The 17978-nt window shown below is 44.8% G+C and overlaps 2 protein-coding genes across 28 annotated transcripts in view; one reads left to right on the top strand and one right to left on the bottom strand.

Moving 5' to 3' along the window:
- Nucleotides 1-17978, top strand: part of CUNH11orf58 (chromosome unknown C11orf58 homolog) — a 408817-nt gene that overhangs the window by 289928 nt on the left and 100911 nt on the right. The window lies entirely within an intron of this gene.
- Nucleotides 1-17978, bottom strand: part of SOX6 (SRY-box transcription factor 6) — a 672513-nt gene that overhangs the window by 653466 nt on the left and 1069 nt on the right. For 19 of the 27 annotated variants that reach the window (XM_069091122.1, XM_069091109.1, XM_069091112.1 and 16 more), the window contains exon 2: nt 17698-17877. In XM_069091122.1, coding sequence (XP_068947223.1) covers nt 17698-17858 — 161 coding nt within the window. In that variant the 5' untranslated portion in view covers nt 17859-17877. Of the gene's footprint in view, nt 1-8847; nt 9875-10269; nt 10411-10577; nt 10694-11538; nt 12009-12426; nt 12967-17697; nt 17878-17978 lie in introns of those variants that run through there. The other 8 variants (XM_069091134.1, XM_069091131.1, XM_069091139.1 and 5 more) reach the window with 7 other exon arrangements.

Raw genomic sequence — 17978 nt, 5'->3', positions numbered from 1 at the left:
AGATAGATAGATAGATAGATAGATAGATAGATAGATAGATAGATAGACAGAGTGTCCCAAAAGTCTTAGTGCAGTTCTAAGTTTTAAGGTTTCCTGGCTTAAAACTGCACTGAGACTTTCAGGACACTGTATAGAATGAAATTTTGCTTCCTTATCCTCATACTTAGGTACTTGGCTGGATGAGCTCAATGACATGGCTACTCCTTCCAATAACCCAGGTCACAAACCATAAATACCCACAAGTTCCTTATTCGTGCCTTTCAGTAAATCTTTCACAGAGGGTTCACCCAACAAACTGAGAGGTTTCCTCTAGATCTCTTGGGGAAAAAAAGGAGGTTGTGATATTTTAAAGAAAGTTGACAAATAATTATTTGACCCTTATTATTAAGCAGTGACCACCTATGGCATTTATGGGAGTTACATAGTACAGGAGAGTGCCAATAACAGATGAACAGTAGAATATAAGCTACTGGAGGGTAGAGACTATTTCATTTCAGTTATTGAATCCCAGAGTCTATAATTGTTATTATTATTAGTTAGCATTTATGGAGCTCTTTAAGGTTTGCAAAGTGCTTTACAAATATTATCTCATATTATCCTCACAACAACCTTGGGAGGTGCTATTATCCCCATTTTACAGATGAAGAAACCAAAACAGGGAGAGGTTAAACAATTTGCCCAAGGTCACATAGTAAGTGTGTGAGACCAGATAACCTAACCCAGTTCCTGGAACATAAAGGGGTGGGGAACCTTCAGGTCTTGAGACCACATGTGTTCCCCATACCTGTTAGCCTCTTTTAAAAAATCATGAATTAAATTGATATTCATCAAATCAACAGCCTAATACTGCAGTGGTATTTGAAAAAATGTTAAAAGAAGCCAAGCAAGACTTCCAGAGTGTTTAGTTGATCTTCAGAGTATTTATATAAAGACATGGCCGAGAAGAACCTGGGCTGAGACAGAATGGATAGATTGTGATTTGCACCAGAGGCAAGGATATTCATGTAGATCAGATCACAAATCCATCCAAGTATGAATGGAGCATGCCAATATGAAGAACTGAGGCAAATCCAAAGTTTGGAATTAAGATTTATGGGGAGAGTCTTGAGAAATAAAACCTACTTAGACTATAAAAGACAAAAGGATGCCTTAAGATGGGGTTGTCATATAATTAATAGAAAATATCAGCTTCTTAAGACCAGAGCCAGAGAAAGGGGGCTGACAGATTCAGTATATAAGGAATTTCCTGATAATGACAGTTTTTAGTTTTCTGGTCAGGTTTCCAGGGGAACTTCTAGAATCTCCTACTTTGAAGGCTTTTAAAACAAGGAAAGATTTTCATCTGTTTAGAATAGGTTAATGTGAGTAGCCCTAAAAGAAAGGAGAGAATTGGAATGACCTCTTGAAGTTCCTTACAGTCGTTGGGATTCTGTGACTTTTTTTCAAATTCCTAAAGTCTAACCCCCCCAAAAAATACTAATTTCTATTCCTCAGCAAGTTGACAAAAGTTTTTCTTTTACAGAAAAACCAAAAGCAGGTTCAGGTGGATGGAGTTCCTTCACCTACAGAGAAAGCCTAGGAAGGTTGCTAGGGTTTATTACAAAGATGGAGGGAGGGTGTGTGAGTGGGGGAGGATGGTTATTCTTTAGCCCTTTGTAACTGCTTCCAAGTCAAAAGCATAAGCTATTATCTCCTAGAGGAAGATATTGTTTTACAATTTTACTAGAAGCTCTTAGCTGTGCCTTAGATTCCCTAATGGCAAGATAATAGTTTATTCATAGAGCAAAAATAATTATTGACATTTATATGGTGCTTTATGCTTTCCAAAATTTAATATTATATTGTATTATATATAATATGTGTATGTATATATAATTACATATACCACAACAACTCTGTGACACGGGTACTACAAATATTATTATCATCCATTTTATGACTAGAGAAATTCAGCTGAGAAGTTAAGCAATTTACCCATGGTCCAAAGACTAGCAAGTGTTAATCTTCCAGGCTCCAAATACAATGTTATCTCCCCCTAAACATTAGAAACCTAGTTGCTAAAAGAAAAGAACCAAGACTTGTAACACTCTACAGAGGCCCTGGCACATTACAGTTTCTCAATCAACATTACTTAATTGTTTCTTTGCAAGATATAAAAAGAAACACTTGCAACCTCACCTCAAAATGACTTCAAATTTACTCTTTTCCTTTACCAAAACTTCAACTCTACTTTTAAAAATGCATTAGGCTCTTGTCTACGAAAATACAGTTCCTTTCATTTTCTCTTTCTAATTTTGGAAAGTTTTTCCCAAAAGTGACAGGGGTGAGAGATGGGACATCAACCAAGATAGAATCAGTCTGTCTATGATCAGTGAAATTAAAACACGTGAACAGAACTCTTGAAACATAACCAAACAAAACTCACTGCACAGAAGTTGGTTCTTATCTTCCCTATTAACTGGTTTGTTCTCCCTTCCTTTCTCTTTCACTTTATGGTTTGGCTCTCAGAATCAATCCCTCTTTGCCCAGACTCTTACATTTATATTTCTCCAAACAGAATTTCATCAATCCTACAAAATTAAGACAGACGCTCACATAAAAACAATTCTACCACTCGTTCATTCAACCATAAACAATTTAACAGCTTCTTTCATGTTGCAGTGGTAAATAAATAAACAAATATAACTTCCCAGTTGGAAAGTGGGACTCTGCCACTTAATATCTCTGTGTGACCTTGAATAAGTCATATAACCTATCTAGGTCTTAGTTCCACCATTTGTTGAATGAGGGAGTTGGACTAGACAATTTCTCAGGTCACTTCTAGATCTAATTGTGGCTTTATGTGCAAGACCTTGTGATATGAAATGTGGGGAACATAAATAAGAAGACATGTAAGCTCCTTGAGGACAGGAACCATTTCTCTGTTTGTCTTTGTTGTTCCCAGCACCTAGTACAGTGCATGGGAAAGAGTATGTGCCAGTAAATTGAATTATACTCCCCTCATGGATCTTATAGTGAAGGACAGTCCACAGATTCCAGAGACTAAATAAAGTTTTACTTTGAAAATCCCAACATAATCTCCTTTCTCTCCTCTAAGTGGCCTGGGATATATTTTTTTGTTTTCTTTTAAGATACTTTAAATTGTTCTATTTGTATTTCTTTTACCCCAGCTACTATCTTAGATATTTGTTCCTCTCTCCCGCTTGAAATAAAAATAGAAGGAAAATATATCTTAATGTGGACACATTACTTACGCTTAACTTGCCTGAATTTTACCTTTTTGGTCTCCTTCCTAACAAATTTTTGTTGACTTGCTGTTCAATGGACAGATAAAAATTAAACTTTCAACATAAGGAATCAACATTTCTTCTTAGAATTGCTAGGGATCTTGTATCACTGAAGGCAGAAAGGGGGAAAGAGTATTTGGGAAAATATCTTTTGAAATTCAGGGAGAGAAAAGATTGAGGGGAAAATTGAAACATTAGGAAAAAATCTAGTTTGCAAATGGAACCCTAAAAGTCAGACTGTCCATTTTATAATGCATGCTGAATTGACCATGGATTGCATATGCCTATATTGAGTATGTCAATGTAGGAAACTGTTCAGTATCAAGTTAATATGTTTAAACAATATGTTTCGAAATATGCAAACCTTTTCAAAGTTATCATAATACCACATGATGACTTTTATTTACATGGTGCTTCCATCCAGAAAAAAACTCACAGGATTTTACAGAATACCATTCACCAGAAAATGAAGCTTGGAACGGATGAAACATATCAGCCAATACCATGTCGCTCATAAGCATTTTATGAGAGACGGCAAAGTAAGAAAATGTAATTAAAAAAAAAAACAGAGCACCATGAAGAAGCAAATACAACTAATAGGTGAGAATCTGACCTAGAGACCAAGATTGATTACACAAGGGACTGTTATGTATGAAAGTTTGAGCACCAGTACAAGAGACTTCGGTTTTTCCCATAGTCCCCATACTTGGCATTTGAGTCTATTTGGTTCTATCAAACTTTGGTATTCTATTATGCTCTGTTAGAACATGATGGGAGAGAGCAAATCCAGAACATCCACAAAGGACAAAGAGACATACTACATGGTTAGTATGAGTATTTATCTGTGATTTCAAAAGAATGATTTGCAAGTTTGGGTTTAAATATGAAAACAGCATGAAAAAGTCTACCACATACCTATGTCCTCCTTTGCTGAAAGGTAATAGAGGGCATTAAGAAGGCCTTGCCTGGACATTTTTAAAAGATGTGTATTTGAGAATCATGTGCCTGGAGAATTCGTATTGTCAAACAAAAGGAACTATGCCTAAGTATACCCTGTAGGTTTATTTTTAATATGGTTTATTAGTTTATAATAGATTCTAATGTTGGCAATTAACCTCAGAAAATAATTCACATTCTGCACTTACCACCACCCCCTTCTAAAGCCAAATGCCATTTTTTTGAGTAAGGAGTAAAATGTGAGTGATATATGAGGGGGTCTCAGAGAAACAAGAAGAGATTCTGAATATAAACAAGCTATCATTCTGGTAAAAGGAAATACAAACAACCAGAATAAAAATAGTTGATGCACAAAAGCCATAATGAGGGGGTAGCTCAAAAAATAACTTCTACTTTGAATGGTTTGGATGAAATACAAATTATCCACAGAAAAGTGTGGACTGGCATAAATGTTTGTACAAAATTATAAGTGTATTTTGAGAAGTATGCAAGAGGCAACCGCCTGCATGATGCACAAGGTCCCAGCAACGCTCTGCCTAAGTGCTAGTGCACAGAGTCCAAACCACTGCATTTTAATTACCATGCAGCCTCAGATATATTGCCTTTGATATGGAAATGTTCTTGTTCTCTCATCTTCACATATGGTCTCATGCACAGAAATCTTTATCTGATTCATAAAAAATAAACTAGAATCCAATCTCAACACCTGACCTCAGTGCTTAGAAGTTTTTTACTAAGCATGGTGTCACTATAAAAAGAATGGCTAATATTGGTGTAAAGTTGGATATTTTGAGCAATGATATTAAGGATTTGCTGTTAAGGACTGAATCAATACTGTATCTCTGAGGTTTGAGGGTTTCATGTTGCCTTATGTTAGACTACCACAGATAGGAGGAATAACAGACCAGCCCCTGTTTGGAGGTGAGAGAGTCAATAGCAGATATAAATGAGATCCCATCTTCTGACCTCCACCCACAAGCCTTCCATGGATATTTTGCACTAACTATAGTCAACGGAAAGCTCAACACCTGAAAAGCTCCAAATACATCTTCTAGTTTAAGCCAAAAGGCAAATATTAAACTGAGTTGCCCTATCTATCTAAGCAAAATAATTCTCCGAGAGATGGAGTTAACATTTGAGGAGATTAAGTCGTTCACCCTCTTGTACAGAATTGGGAAAATGAGTGTACTGCTCCTATAAGTGGATAATTAATATATAATAAGAAGCTTGTGAAAGGAATGAAATTTCTTGATCAAATGCATATCAAAATAATTGATTCTCAGACCAAAACTGAGGGACCCCAGACTGAGAAGTATGCAGTATGTGTGTAAATGTATTTCTTAATGGGACTTATTTTCACATTTTTAAAAAAATGAACCAAGATGAGGCATAGACACTTTTTTTTAATTGAGCATTTTTACAGTCAACTTAAAATGATGGACTTTGTGATGGAAGGAAGTCTAATAAGTTCTGGTTCTTTTTGGGGGGGAGAAGGGAAGGGGTGACACTCCTTAAAATAATATGCAATTCAGACCCAAGGATTAAAGATCCATTCCTTGCCCTAAGAGACAAGGAACATTTTTAAATGCCTATACTCTTCCTTAAAATTCCCTATTTATATCTGTTCACCCTGATTCTCAAATAGCCAATGCAGCCTAATAATTTTGAAATCACCAAGATTAATTTTAATATAGAATGATATGACCCACATAACCTCATGCCAGTAGATAAGCCAGGCCATCTGTAAATCATCTTGCTTCAGGTTATCTGTGTTTTATCATTTCTAGTACCTGTCTGTGCCTGATATGGTACTCTTAGAAACATTAGCCTGATGGAATGTTTCACCTGACTTCAAAAACACCAATTGATATATGGGCATCTCATACTGTATTTAAACAAATAGCTCTTTGATAAACCAAAATTTCAGGCATCCTCACTTTTATGCAATGTCTATCCTGTGAAGTCTACAAAGGCTAAAACAAATCTGAATATAATTCTGCTTTCCTTAGCAAGCAAAGGCATTCCAACTCAGAGGAAGAAAAATAGCCTGATGAAACTGAAGAGCAGAGACAATACAAAAAGAGGATGGCAAAAGCCAGTGTGTACTGACTCTTGTTCAAAAGGAAATTCATTTATTCTGTACCTATTGTACTAATTGAAAGAGAATTATTTAAAACTTCACTGACTCCTTGAATATAAGAGATGTAATATGTAGCAGTTTCATCAATACCAAGTAACCCAGTAGTTCCTAAAAGAGGTCAAACTAGAAAATGACATGAAACCACAACCATGTCACAAGCAATTATTATTTATCTTTTAAAGAAATAACACTTATCTGAAACCATTTTTAAGTTGTACATGCCAGTTACAGTAAGCATGTTTCAAAAGTATCTTGCTGTTCTGAGGGGAAAAAAATGTATGTTGTTTTCTGAAACTAATGAAAAATATATAGTGAATAAGATATGTTCTCTCTCAACTACATAACTCATGGTAGCTTCAGTTAAAGGGTTCTGGCATTTTATATTTTTTTGTTAATTTCTAGGTTTTTACCAGAAATTAATGTTTTACAATATAAATGCCACAGAATGACTATGCAATGTGCAATGATAGGATCATGTAATCCCCCTACCCCAACCCATCCTGGCAAAAAAAAAAAAAAAAAAAACAAATGTTGCTATATTTTTTAAAAATTATTTTATGCACACACACATATGAAGATTTCTCTTGTCCTCGGTTCAGCATAACAGTATCTTTACTATCCGGTTTTACCATTATGTCTGGGGGAAGGGGGATGGGAGGTGTTAGTAAGAGTGAGAAATAGGCAAGAAAGGGAAAGGATGTCAGTTTGCTTAAGGGATTAAGGACCTGGCATTTGATGTCTGCATTTCTGGTCACTGCCTTTAGTAATAAGCTGCATCCTAACTCCTGAAGCATATATGCACTAGAGTTTTTTTAGACTGGGGCAAGAACCACCTGAGATCTGCTCTCCTAATTTATTAGGCCTTCAGAAGCCTGGTGCCTGTGTGCTCACATGTGCACAGGAAGATTGTCACGAGATCACAGACATCACACAGATGTATGTATCTTCACCAGTACATCTGAGAACACCAGTAAAAACTTTTCCTTACTGTTAACTGCAAGACAAAAATAAAGGGGGGGAGGGAGTGATATTCCTTGGTCCATAAACAGTGTAAACTGCCTTTCTATTTTAACACCAATATTCCTTAGCACCAGAGAGATGCACCAGTCGCTCCTGCACTCCGACTGCCTATAGAGGAAAAAAACATGATCTCCCTTTTAAAATGGGGAGGTGGGGGAAGAGATTGGGGAAGAGGATGGCGCGCGGAAAGGGAAGAGAGATACAGGAACACACACTAAAAGAAATCACGATAACTACCAGGAGTAGTTACCACTAGTCTAGTGGCCTAGACACTTAGGAGAACTCAAGCTAGGAGGGAAAGGGCAAGTTAAAGTGTTTTCCCTCTTTCCAAGGTGCCTGCAGCTAGTGACCCGCCAAAGGTCACGGTCACGGTTACAGAAAACTACTCCTAGGTCAGACATCACAGACTGGAAACTGAAGGGGGCGGGGATATGGGCCTGGAGAGAACTAGGGCCACCAGGCTGGGTGGGGACAATGGGGACAAGCAGCTGCTGTTCCCCCTTGTGCCGAGGAGGCTGGGGGGTGGGGGTAGGTTAAGGAATGGGGGGAATTAGAACAATGGGAGGAGGGGGGAAAAGGTTCGAGGCAGATCACGAGAGTCGAACTGGTCCCGAACTCTATCAGCCTTTCTCCCCTCCCCTCCCCCTGGCCCCACACCCGCCGCACCCGCTCGGCCTCGAGGGGGAAACTTGATGCTGCAATCAGGGCACCGAGATTTACTAGGACAGGGGCCCGCCCGCTCCGGGCGCATCTCCTGGGATGCTCGCCGCTCTTAGCTCGTGCCGGCTTGCCTCTCCTGCCCAGTCAGGAAGGCGTGGAGGGGATTCACAAGGAAGGGAAAGGGACCAGGAGAGAACACCACCTAACTCCGGGAACTCGAAATCAGGCCCTCCCCTAGTAGTCCCCATCCCCTCAGGCTACCTACCCCCTTCCCAGTCGCCCGCCCGCCCGAGCTGCCTTCGGGGGAGTCCCAGAGCATCAGATACTGACTGGCAGCTCCCTCTCTGGGACTGGCCCGGACTGGGAGGAAGACCTCCTTCCTGACAGGCTGTTTCGCTTTTTATATCTTTTCTCCTCTCTTCCGTCTTTTAGCCCGCAACCAGCCGAGGTCCGCTGCCCACCCGGCTGTAAATTAATCCGCTCCTCCTCCTCCTCCCCAGGGCTCTCCCCTGCCTGAGGGTGAGGGGGGCGGGTGGGAAAAAAAAAAAAACTAGAATAGAAGTGGGCAGGCTACCCTGGCCCAGTTGGTGTCTCCCCCGTCTGGAGCTTCCCTCCCCTGTGAGCAGCTCGTCGGGCCCGGCACGACCGAACTGGACCTGACGGAAGGGGCCGGCCCGATGTCCCAGCAGCTCTAACCCGGGGGGCGCAGGGGACTTTGTGCTGAGTGCGCAGGCTAATTATATACGTGGCATTTGGGTCCTGGACAGCCCACGGACACCTTACCTTATGAGGAATAGTCAGCCCCAGCAACTGTTCAAAACAAAATGCCATCGCGGGATCAGCTTCGCCCGCGCCGCCCGGCCGGCCGGGGATTGCTTTTCCCCACAGCCTCGCGCACTTAGCGCAAGAATGTGGCCTGGGGAAACAAAGTTGTGAACCGCGGCAGGGGCCTGGAGGACCGGGCCGGACCGGGCCGGGCCAGGCCGGGAGGCGGGCACAGAGCCGTGCCTGCCAGGTGGCCCGCTCCCTCCGTGCACTCTGCAGCCCCAGCCGCTGACCTCATTATTTTCCCCTAAAATCCACTTCCTATAAATAGGCTAGGTAGTGGGTGGTGTTTTTTTCTTCTTCTTGGTACTAGAATGAAATGCTAGGTATGGTTACTATTTATAATGAGCGGATGATAATGCAAACTGAGACACACGAAAGGGAGAAGGTGCTGCAAAGGGGGTAGAGACGTCCACACCCCCTCAGTCTAAGCCCAAAGCCCGCAGGAGACAGTGAGCAGCGCCGGCGAAAGCAGTGCGAGTTGAGTACCCTTGTCCCCGGGGCTCGGAGGGCACAGCCACCGCCGCCGAAGGCTGGAATGCACTGGGAGTGCACAGTTTACTAGGAAACTGATTGGAGTCTGACAACTCCACCGGCCCAGCACAACCCTCAGCGCGGCGGGGAGAACTTGTCTGCGTCAGGGGAATATTGCCCTTAGGCTCAAACTTGAAGAATAAAGTAGCTTGGATGGAAAAGAAGTCCTGAGGAACGTATTTCAATCTTGCCCTTCCCGGGCAACGGATTTATTCCCGTCCTTAAACACAGACCACCAGAAACGTCTGGCAATTCTAACAAAGGTTTTCAAATTAACCAATGCTCAAATAAACAGAAAAGCCAGAAACAAATTCCTCTTATCTGCTCCAAACATGTTAATTTTCTTTAAAAAAACAAACAAAACAAAAACAAAAAAACTTGACCGGACAGCACTAGAGAGATCTGCCAGAGCACGGCTAATCTGGCCTCTGAAGCACCCTTCCCCCACCCCCACCCCCACCCCCGCGCACCCAGGCCGCTGCTCCCCGGCGCCCAGACATAACACTAACAGCCCTCTCACAAGCCATTTCCAATCTCTGTCCAGTCCTAGAAAAGAAAGAGAAAGCAAATCTCCCGGGAGCGCAGCACATTCAGCACCCGAGTAGCTGAACTATCCCAGAGTCAGGGCTCAGAGGCCCTGAACAATTTAATTCAGTCCAGAAGAACCAGGAGCAGCCCTGGCTAAAGTGTGCAGCCCCTCAGAGGGGCAACTGAGCCACCCGCCTTAGTCACCCGCGGGGAAATAGAAGAGGAACCGGGGGCAGGAGGGGAATGCCCCAGCCCATAGCTGCTCACTGCAGTCCAGTGGCTCGGTCCGACCCCCTTTCCTCCCACCATCATACATACACACGCGGCCAGAGTCAGCCACCGTAGAGCTGCCCCCTCCTATAACATCAGCAGTCAGCTGTCCTGGAAGGAGTTAGAAGAATTATCATCAGTTCTGTGACTGACTTGTTTAGGGTTCGGTTTCTTTATTCCGGGGCGGGGGAGAGGGAGAGATCATGAATGAAATATCAAAATTGGGCGGGGGGCAGGAGGGAAGCGGGGGGAGAGCCGAGAAACAGCGATGCATGAGGGAGGCAGGTCGCACAATGTCCAGGCAGCTAAGGTGGCTAGGGCCACCAGGAAGGTGAAGGGCAAAGGTAGAGGCATACATTTTCTAGCGATCCGGGTTTTCCTTAAACTTAGGGCAAACCTGTCTACAGCTGAACCCAAGAGCGAGAAACACCACTCCGTACTTCTTATAGTAACCGCAAATAGCATCCCTAGTTTACAAACCAAAAACAGGGGGGCGGGGGTGGGGGAATGGAGGGTGAGGAAGTACAGTGATAAGAAGCAGAGAAGCCCAGCCCCTTCCTACCCGGCAAACACATTAATGCCTTCCGAAAACTGTGCCGATGCAGTGATGAGGAGAAACATCTCAAAACTTTGAAGGAAAACAAAATCGCTAGGAAACTTATTTTTCATTTAATCTGTAATGGGGGGCAGGGGGAGGGGAAATTTTGTTCACAGTTCAACCAGGAAAGCCCGATTTGTCCAGGTTTTGGTATTGTCTGCTTACTTTCGGATCAACCCCTGGGTAAGGGTTTCTCTTAATTTACGGCTTATGCATTCTTTTAAGGTCGATTTACATGACCTCCGGCTACAACTAAGACAGCTCAGAAAGGCTCAGCAGTCGTCAGTCGGCCAAACCCTCAATTAAAACAGCCTTCCCTCCCCCTTCTGCTGGTATGGATGGATAGGGCTCTCCGGGGGTGGGTCTATTGGTCTGGTTTGTCGAAGTTTAGTATTAATTTTGTTGTAGTTGTTGCTGTTTAATATCACGGACTGGGATGTGGCATTAGTTAGAAAGTTTTGTAGACTAACTTTCTCCAAACCTCTGCCTGAAGAGAGATAAGAAGGCTAGACGCTGACAAAGCCCCGAGACGCTGCCCTCTGGTGGGAACACAAGGCATTGCTGCCCAGTGGTCCAGTCAGAACGCAGAGTACACACGTATGTGTATATATAGATAGACAGATAATATACCATACACACAAACACATACGGAACTACACACAGAGCTATATAACTTCCTCGATTATACACTTAAGGCAAACTTTGATGAAATCACCTACCTCAAACTTGTGGGAGACTTAAAAACCCATCCGGTACAGCCACCTGACCTCTTTTCCATATTATTTGTATTGATCTATTTCATATGTATATAAACAAACATTTGTGGGCAGAGGAGGCGAAGAAGGAATAAGGCAGCCAGAAAGAAAGGACAGATTTCTAGACGGATACTTGGGATGGCGATAATAGCTTTCTGTTTTCAAAGGTTGCTCCGTCTTCCTCTCTCCCTGCCCCTTCTTAGTTTCTTAAGCACAGTTATCTACAGCTAGACCATGTGTTTTCTCGCAGCAGCGGGTCTTAAGGGGGGAGGGAGGAGAATAGAATAAGAAAGACAGAAACCCGCCACACAGATCTGTCACCACCTCTGAAACAGGGCACAACTCTAAGGGAGGGAGACGCGGCAGCCTCCCGGTCAGTGTGGCAAAGAGCCGGAGGCGCCCAGGACTCGCTTTCCCACCCGCCTTCCCCAGCCCCAACTCCGGGCTCCGCGCCGGCCCGGCCCCGCCGCGCTCCCTCCCCCTACCCCCCACAGCCGCCCGCCCCGCCAAAGTCCGGAGACTGAACTGGCCAAGGCTGCCGGCAGCTTCTATGCTCAGCCTTTTTCCCTGACCCGGCTGCCATCGCTCCCCACTCATCCCACCTCCGGGCCCAGGAAACTAAACCCAGAGCCTCAGGGGAGGCAAGGGAAGAGAAGAGTGGGGAGGCGGGCAGCCAGAGACGCTCGCTCGGAGACAGGGGCGCTGCGAGGCCCGGCTCGGCCTGGGCTCCCTGTCCCCCATCCCCCTCCAGCGCCCCAACAGGTAGCGAGCGCACAAAGAGGCCGCGCTCTCTGTCTCTCTCGCTCTTCCTCCCTCGCTAGCTCGCTCGTTCGCTCGCTCCGTCCCGGTTACCTGGGCGGGCTCCAGGATGGTACCGCACCGGAGGGCTCCTTGTGCGCTGCGCCTCGGAAGTAAATGGCATTAAAGACAAGGGGAAAGATACAAATAAAAAATAAAAATTAAAAAAAAAAAGGAAAAGGGGGGATCGATGCTAAGTCAATTAGGCACACGCCCGGGGTGGGGGTGGGGGTGAACAACCCTCTCCCCCCCCCCCCACCGCGCCACAGCCAGCCCGTTAACTCGAGTCTGCGGGGGGGGGTTGTCCGGGCCGGGAGCGGGGCTCCCTGGCTGGCAGAAGTTTGAGAGCGGGGTGCCGGGAGGTGGGCGCGGAGCGGGGTTACTAAGGGCTTTCCCCCCTGAAACAAGTGAAGGCGATGGTTAGTGCTGTCAATCTTGGCAATCAATGTGAGCGGCCATGTCGTAAGTATTCAAAGCATTTCCCGTCGTGCAACATCAGAAAGTGAGTGGCCAGGGCATTGATCTGAGAGAGGGAGAGGAGGCAGGGCTCCCCTCCCAGACAACACAGGCAAGATGAGACAAGAGGCAGAGGGAGGGAGCGAGCGAGCGAGGCAGGCAGGCAGGCAGGCAGGCAAGGAGGGAGGCAAGGAGGGAGGGAGGGAGAGAGGGAGAGAGGGAGTGAGAGAGAGAGAGAGAGAGAGAGAGAGAGAGAGAGAGAGAGAGAGAGAGAGAGAGAGACTGGGGGAGGCAGAGCGAAGGAGAGTCAGCCGGAGAGAGCGAGCAGGGCAGGGAGAGCAGCGACGGCGACGAGAGAGTATAACAGAAAGAGAGAGAAAACACAAAGTGAGGAGACAAGGAGAAAATTAAGAGAATGAATAGGTAACAAAGAGGAAGAAGAGGAAAGATTAAGAAGAAAGGGGACCACGCAGAATAAAGACTGTGATAAAGTGGAGAAACAGCACGACCGAGTGTGAAAAAAGCAAACATTAGAGAGAGAAGGTGGGCAAAAAGAAAGAACACTGAAGTATAAGAGGAAAGAGATGCCCAGGCAGCAAAAATTGGGGGGGGGGGGGGGGGGAAAAAAAAGGGGGGGGAGAAAAAGGGAGGAGGGGGAGAGGAAAAAGGGGGGGGGGGGGGGGGGGGAGACGAAGTAGAAGGGAGTTGGAAAGACTGTAGGAAGGAGGAAGAAAAAAGGAGGGCAAGTAGTGAGAGATGTAAATTGACAAAAAGAAAAGTAAGTCGTGGGAGGAAAAAAGGGGAGAAGGGACAAGTATTGAAAGAAGAATGGTAGAAGGAAAAGCAGTAAAGGAGGAGAAGGAAAGTCAAAAGAAGGAGGAGGAAGGGAAAAGTAGAAGAAGACTGAAAAAGAACAATGAGGAGAAGGAAGATGAGGAATCTTCTTGGGAAGAGAGAGTTAGAGACAGGGAGAGAAGAGCAAGAGAGAAAAAAAGGAAAAGAAGAAATAGGCAATAGAGAAAGGGAATGAAATGCCAGTAAGAAGGGTAGAAGTAAGTAGGAAAAAAGAAAGATGGGAAAGATGGGGAAAGAACAGAAAGTAAAGAAGGATTTGATGAAGAGAAATCTAACTATGGGCAGAGCAGGAATCTACATCGATTATGAAACTGCCTGTACCCTGCCCTCTAGAAGCTTACAGGCTAAAATTATTCTCATAATAGACATGTACAGAATATAATCAAGAAATTACTGTAAGCATATGGTAACAACTAAATAGTAGTTTACTACTTAGAGTATGTACATGTTTTGCTCTGTGTAGGTTATGTAGAGGGTATAGTGCTCATGCCTTACTTTAATTTTCTAAGTGGAAGAGTTTTGGGAGGGAATAAAGTCTGCTAGCAGAGGGGCTGTGGGAGGTAGAAAGGGTGTTTCAATCAGAATTAAGTAAAAACAATTAAGTTTGGTGTAAAAAAAATTAAGGCTCTTTTGGGTGGTTCCCAGGGAATCTGAAAAAGAAACAAAGAAGTGAGAAAAATAGGATGGAAAAGGGGGAACAGGGATCTGAAAGTAAGGAGTTTGATTTGTGAGCAAAAGGAGAAGCCATAAGGGGGATAGGCAGGAAAGGTGGCAGTCAAAGTGAAAAAGATAACTATAAGCTGCAAAGGCTGGAATGACTGTAAAAAACTGTGCCACAAAGAGGAAAATGGTGGTAACCCAGATCCAAGGGAATGACACACCTGACAAGTGAAGCTAAGACCAGGAGTCAAAGATGAGATAAAAGTTCTGGAGAGTTGGGCCCGAAGTCACAAGAGACTTCAGGAGAAGATGGCATTTCTTCAATTTAGTATGAAACATAGACAGAAGTGGATATGAAACGAATGTCAGGTAGAAGGGAGGGAGTCATACGGATGGTAACCCAATGGAACGCCATAGGTAAAATCACCAAGAGATCATTGATGAAGAATAAGCAGTAGGAAGGAGAACAATATAGAGTTTGCTTCTTCAGCTTAGAAGAAAAAACTCAGAGACCTGAAAACAAAACAGACGATAGAACAGGCAAAAGTGTTAAATGATTGTTTCAAATCTGGCTGAGATTAATACAGGGGGTGATAAAGGAAAGTGACATGAGGAATGGGACCCTGGAGATGTAGGAGAAGTGAGAAGAGATGGAAGGTGGAAGAGTTCAGAAAGAATGAGGCAAGTTCTTGGTGAAGAAGGGAGCAGCACAGAGAAAGTTCAGCTGGATGGTGATCACTTTAGTTTTGTTTTGTTTTGTTTGAAATGGTGGGGTCATTGATGAGGATGAGGCTAGGGCCAGAGAATCCACCAGGCTTGCCAGGTAGCAACCTCAGTGCCCCAACACTCCTCAAACCTGAAGCCCTACGGTCAGAGTGACTGGGGGGGGGGGGGGAGGCGTGTAAAGGGGAAAGCTTTGTATTTTTTTCTATTGCTATGTCAGTGAGAAGGCTTTGTATGGGGAGAAGCCTAGGAGGCAAGGAAGGAAATCACTCCCTCCTGCCACCTACAAAAACCAATTTTTCTAGGAATGAAGATCACTCTTCTGTGCTCTTTCCTGAATGGGAGGATTGAATGAGGGACTTTCAAAAGTTGTCCAATTTAAAACAGGGATTGATGCCTAAAAAGGAAAAAAAAAAAGTGAACAGGGGGTCTGGGAAGAGAATCCCTGTGACCTCTGCATGTGTGTATAAAACCAGGAAGAGCTTGGAACTGAAATACCCCCTTGACCCGCTAGGCCTACGGTTCCATCTAACATTTAGAGCCCATTCTCTCTGAAGGAGGTAACTCTATCCCTTTCATTCCTATGTGTGTACATACCCCCTCCTTGCCAGAGAACTATGATGTGGCCTGGCCGGAGGCTGACCTCCCTCCTTTCCTGGCCCTCACCAGGTGCTCTCTCATGAAGCCCACAATGGAACCAGGGCACATGGGCCAAGTGATAGCCCTCTTTCTCAACCTGAAGCAGTTGGAAAGCAAACGGCCTTGTCCCCCAAATCTTTGGGAAACAGCCGAGGGCGAAAAGGAAGAAAGGAGTGTGAAGTAGCAGATTCGGCCGGAGAGGTGAAACACGGAGTGTCAGCAACACTACCGCACGACTGGGTTCCTTGCAAGGTGCTGAGACAGTTCTGGCTTCCGAGTCAGCGTGTTCGCCGCAACTCGGCTCTGGAGCGGGAGGATGACTGGATTTGTCCCTCGGAGACTGGTGGAATGGGGAGAGGAACATGAGAAGTTACAAAGTCCATTGACTTAGGATCTGGGAAAGAGCAGGCACCGGTTGTCCCTTGACTCTTGCCAGAGTGGCACCTTTACAGGCTTTGTCCTTTAGAATTTATCAAATAAATTACTATGGCATTGAGAGATCCCAGATGAATTACGAAATTGGCTCTAGTGAGTAAAGAAATGGATCTTTCTACACGCTCAAAATATGAGTGAAGTGCAAAGGAGGTGATCTTCATCTCCTTGGGGATGTATGTAGTTTGGGGCACATACCCCCTTGGTGCGTGTTAGTGAGGATCCGCCGAGGAGAAAGAACAACCCGCTTCTGAAAGAGCATTGCGAAATCCCACCCTTCACCCAACAGGGATGCTGCTGGACCTTAGATATTCACATTCATTTTCCTTCCTCTCCTCCCTCCCGCTCTCCACCTCGGGCTGTTCAGGAATGCAGTGCTGGAATGCCAAGCCTTTGGCCCAGGGAGGGCACTTTACCTGCTCGAAGCTGCTCCTGAGTTCTACAAGGTGACAGTCGCCCCCACCCCAAAGGCTACACCAACAGTTTGGCTAGGAGCAAAGCAAGCCAAGGAATCTGTGAAGTTTTTGCTTCGCACCTCCTCCGGAAGAGAAGCAAGAGCAAGAAAGGAAGGCGGGTAAAAGGGTCCTGGAGAAGACACCCCCGCCCCTGCCCCAGGTTTAGCTATGAAGAGCACTGCTCCGTTCAAGAAATTAAAATTGAAGGCGCTCTTCTCCCCCCTCCCCCCAAAAAAGTCCGAATTTCCCCCAGGTTGTGTAATTGTGGGCTTCTACTTACAACACCAGCCAATTAAGAGCCATCTGCGACTTCTTCTCAAAGATATTTCTACTCTGTCGCTAACTTTCAGCGGAAAGGGTTTTATAGCTACTGTTACAAACAGAACAGATAAATATGTCATTTATTCCGAACTACTGGAGGTGAGGAGGAGGGATGACGGTTACTGAAACGAAGAATAAGTGAGATTGGTGTGAAAACCAAAAGGGAGAGAGTGGGAAACTTTCCATCTGATCCGCAGAAAAGTTTTTGGGGCTGTTTACAGCAACAACAAACCAATAAACGACCGCAACTTGCCTGCGCAGTTTACTCCGAATTCACTCTCACAGGGTTGGGGAGGGTGAAATAAGCCGAGCTCCCCAAATAACTCTGTCCCCAGTGAGTGCCTCCAAGAGCGCGCAATTGTGTTGCAAGAACAAAAAAACAAAAAACAAAAAACAAAACTGAGAATAATGCCCTGCATTCCTTAAGGAGATGTTTGCCAAAGGACGAGCTATTGTCCCTTGAGCGGAAATGGATGGGGGGGGGGGGGGTGGGACACCTTTAATTTCATTTAAATCTGCCCATCTCACTGATAGGGAGAGAAAGCAGCAGCAGCACCACAAAGAGGAGTTGGGGTGAGAAGAGAGGGAAGTGACCCAAAAGCATCAACTTTTTTCCCCGAGGGAAAAATAAAGAAATCAAAAACAAGTTTCGCGGGCATGCTCTCCTTGCCTGGGAAAGTTCATTTGGTAACGGCGTTTGCTGCATTTTTAAGGTGCAAATCCGAGGCTAATGTAGTGAGTGGCTGGAATCTGCATGCTGATAAGAGAAGACTGTTGTACTTACAGTGACAGAGGGCAGGCTGCGGGAGAAAAGCTGTTTGTGTTAGCCTGCGAGTCACCCTGGGCTGCGATGAGCGGAGCAGAGAGGAGTGGGAGTGCCAGGCTGCGTACACCTTCACCGCGTCTCATTACATCTGCCAGCCTCTCTCTCCCTCTCTCTTTCATTTCCACATTCCCTTTGTTCCTGAAAAAAAAATCTACACGTCACATCAGAGTCCCCAGATGCAGTCTACACCAAAGAAAAAAAAATGAATAATTCAATCAAACTGTGCATAGTCTCTCAGG

The sequence above is a fragment of the Petaurus breviceps genome, unplaced genomic scaffold, assembly GCF_028583685.1.
Source record: "Petaurus breviceps papuanus isolate PSGF00001 unplaced genomic scaffold, PetGlider_PUasm1.0 188, whole genome shotgun sequence".
Classification (NCBI taxonomy): Eukaryota; Metazoa; Chordata; class Mammalia; order Diprotodontia; family Petauridae; genus Petaurus; species Petaurus breviceps.
This window is presented reverse-complemented; position numbering and strand designations above follow the sequence as displayed.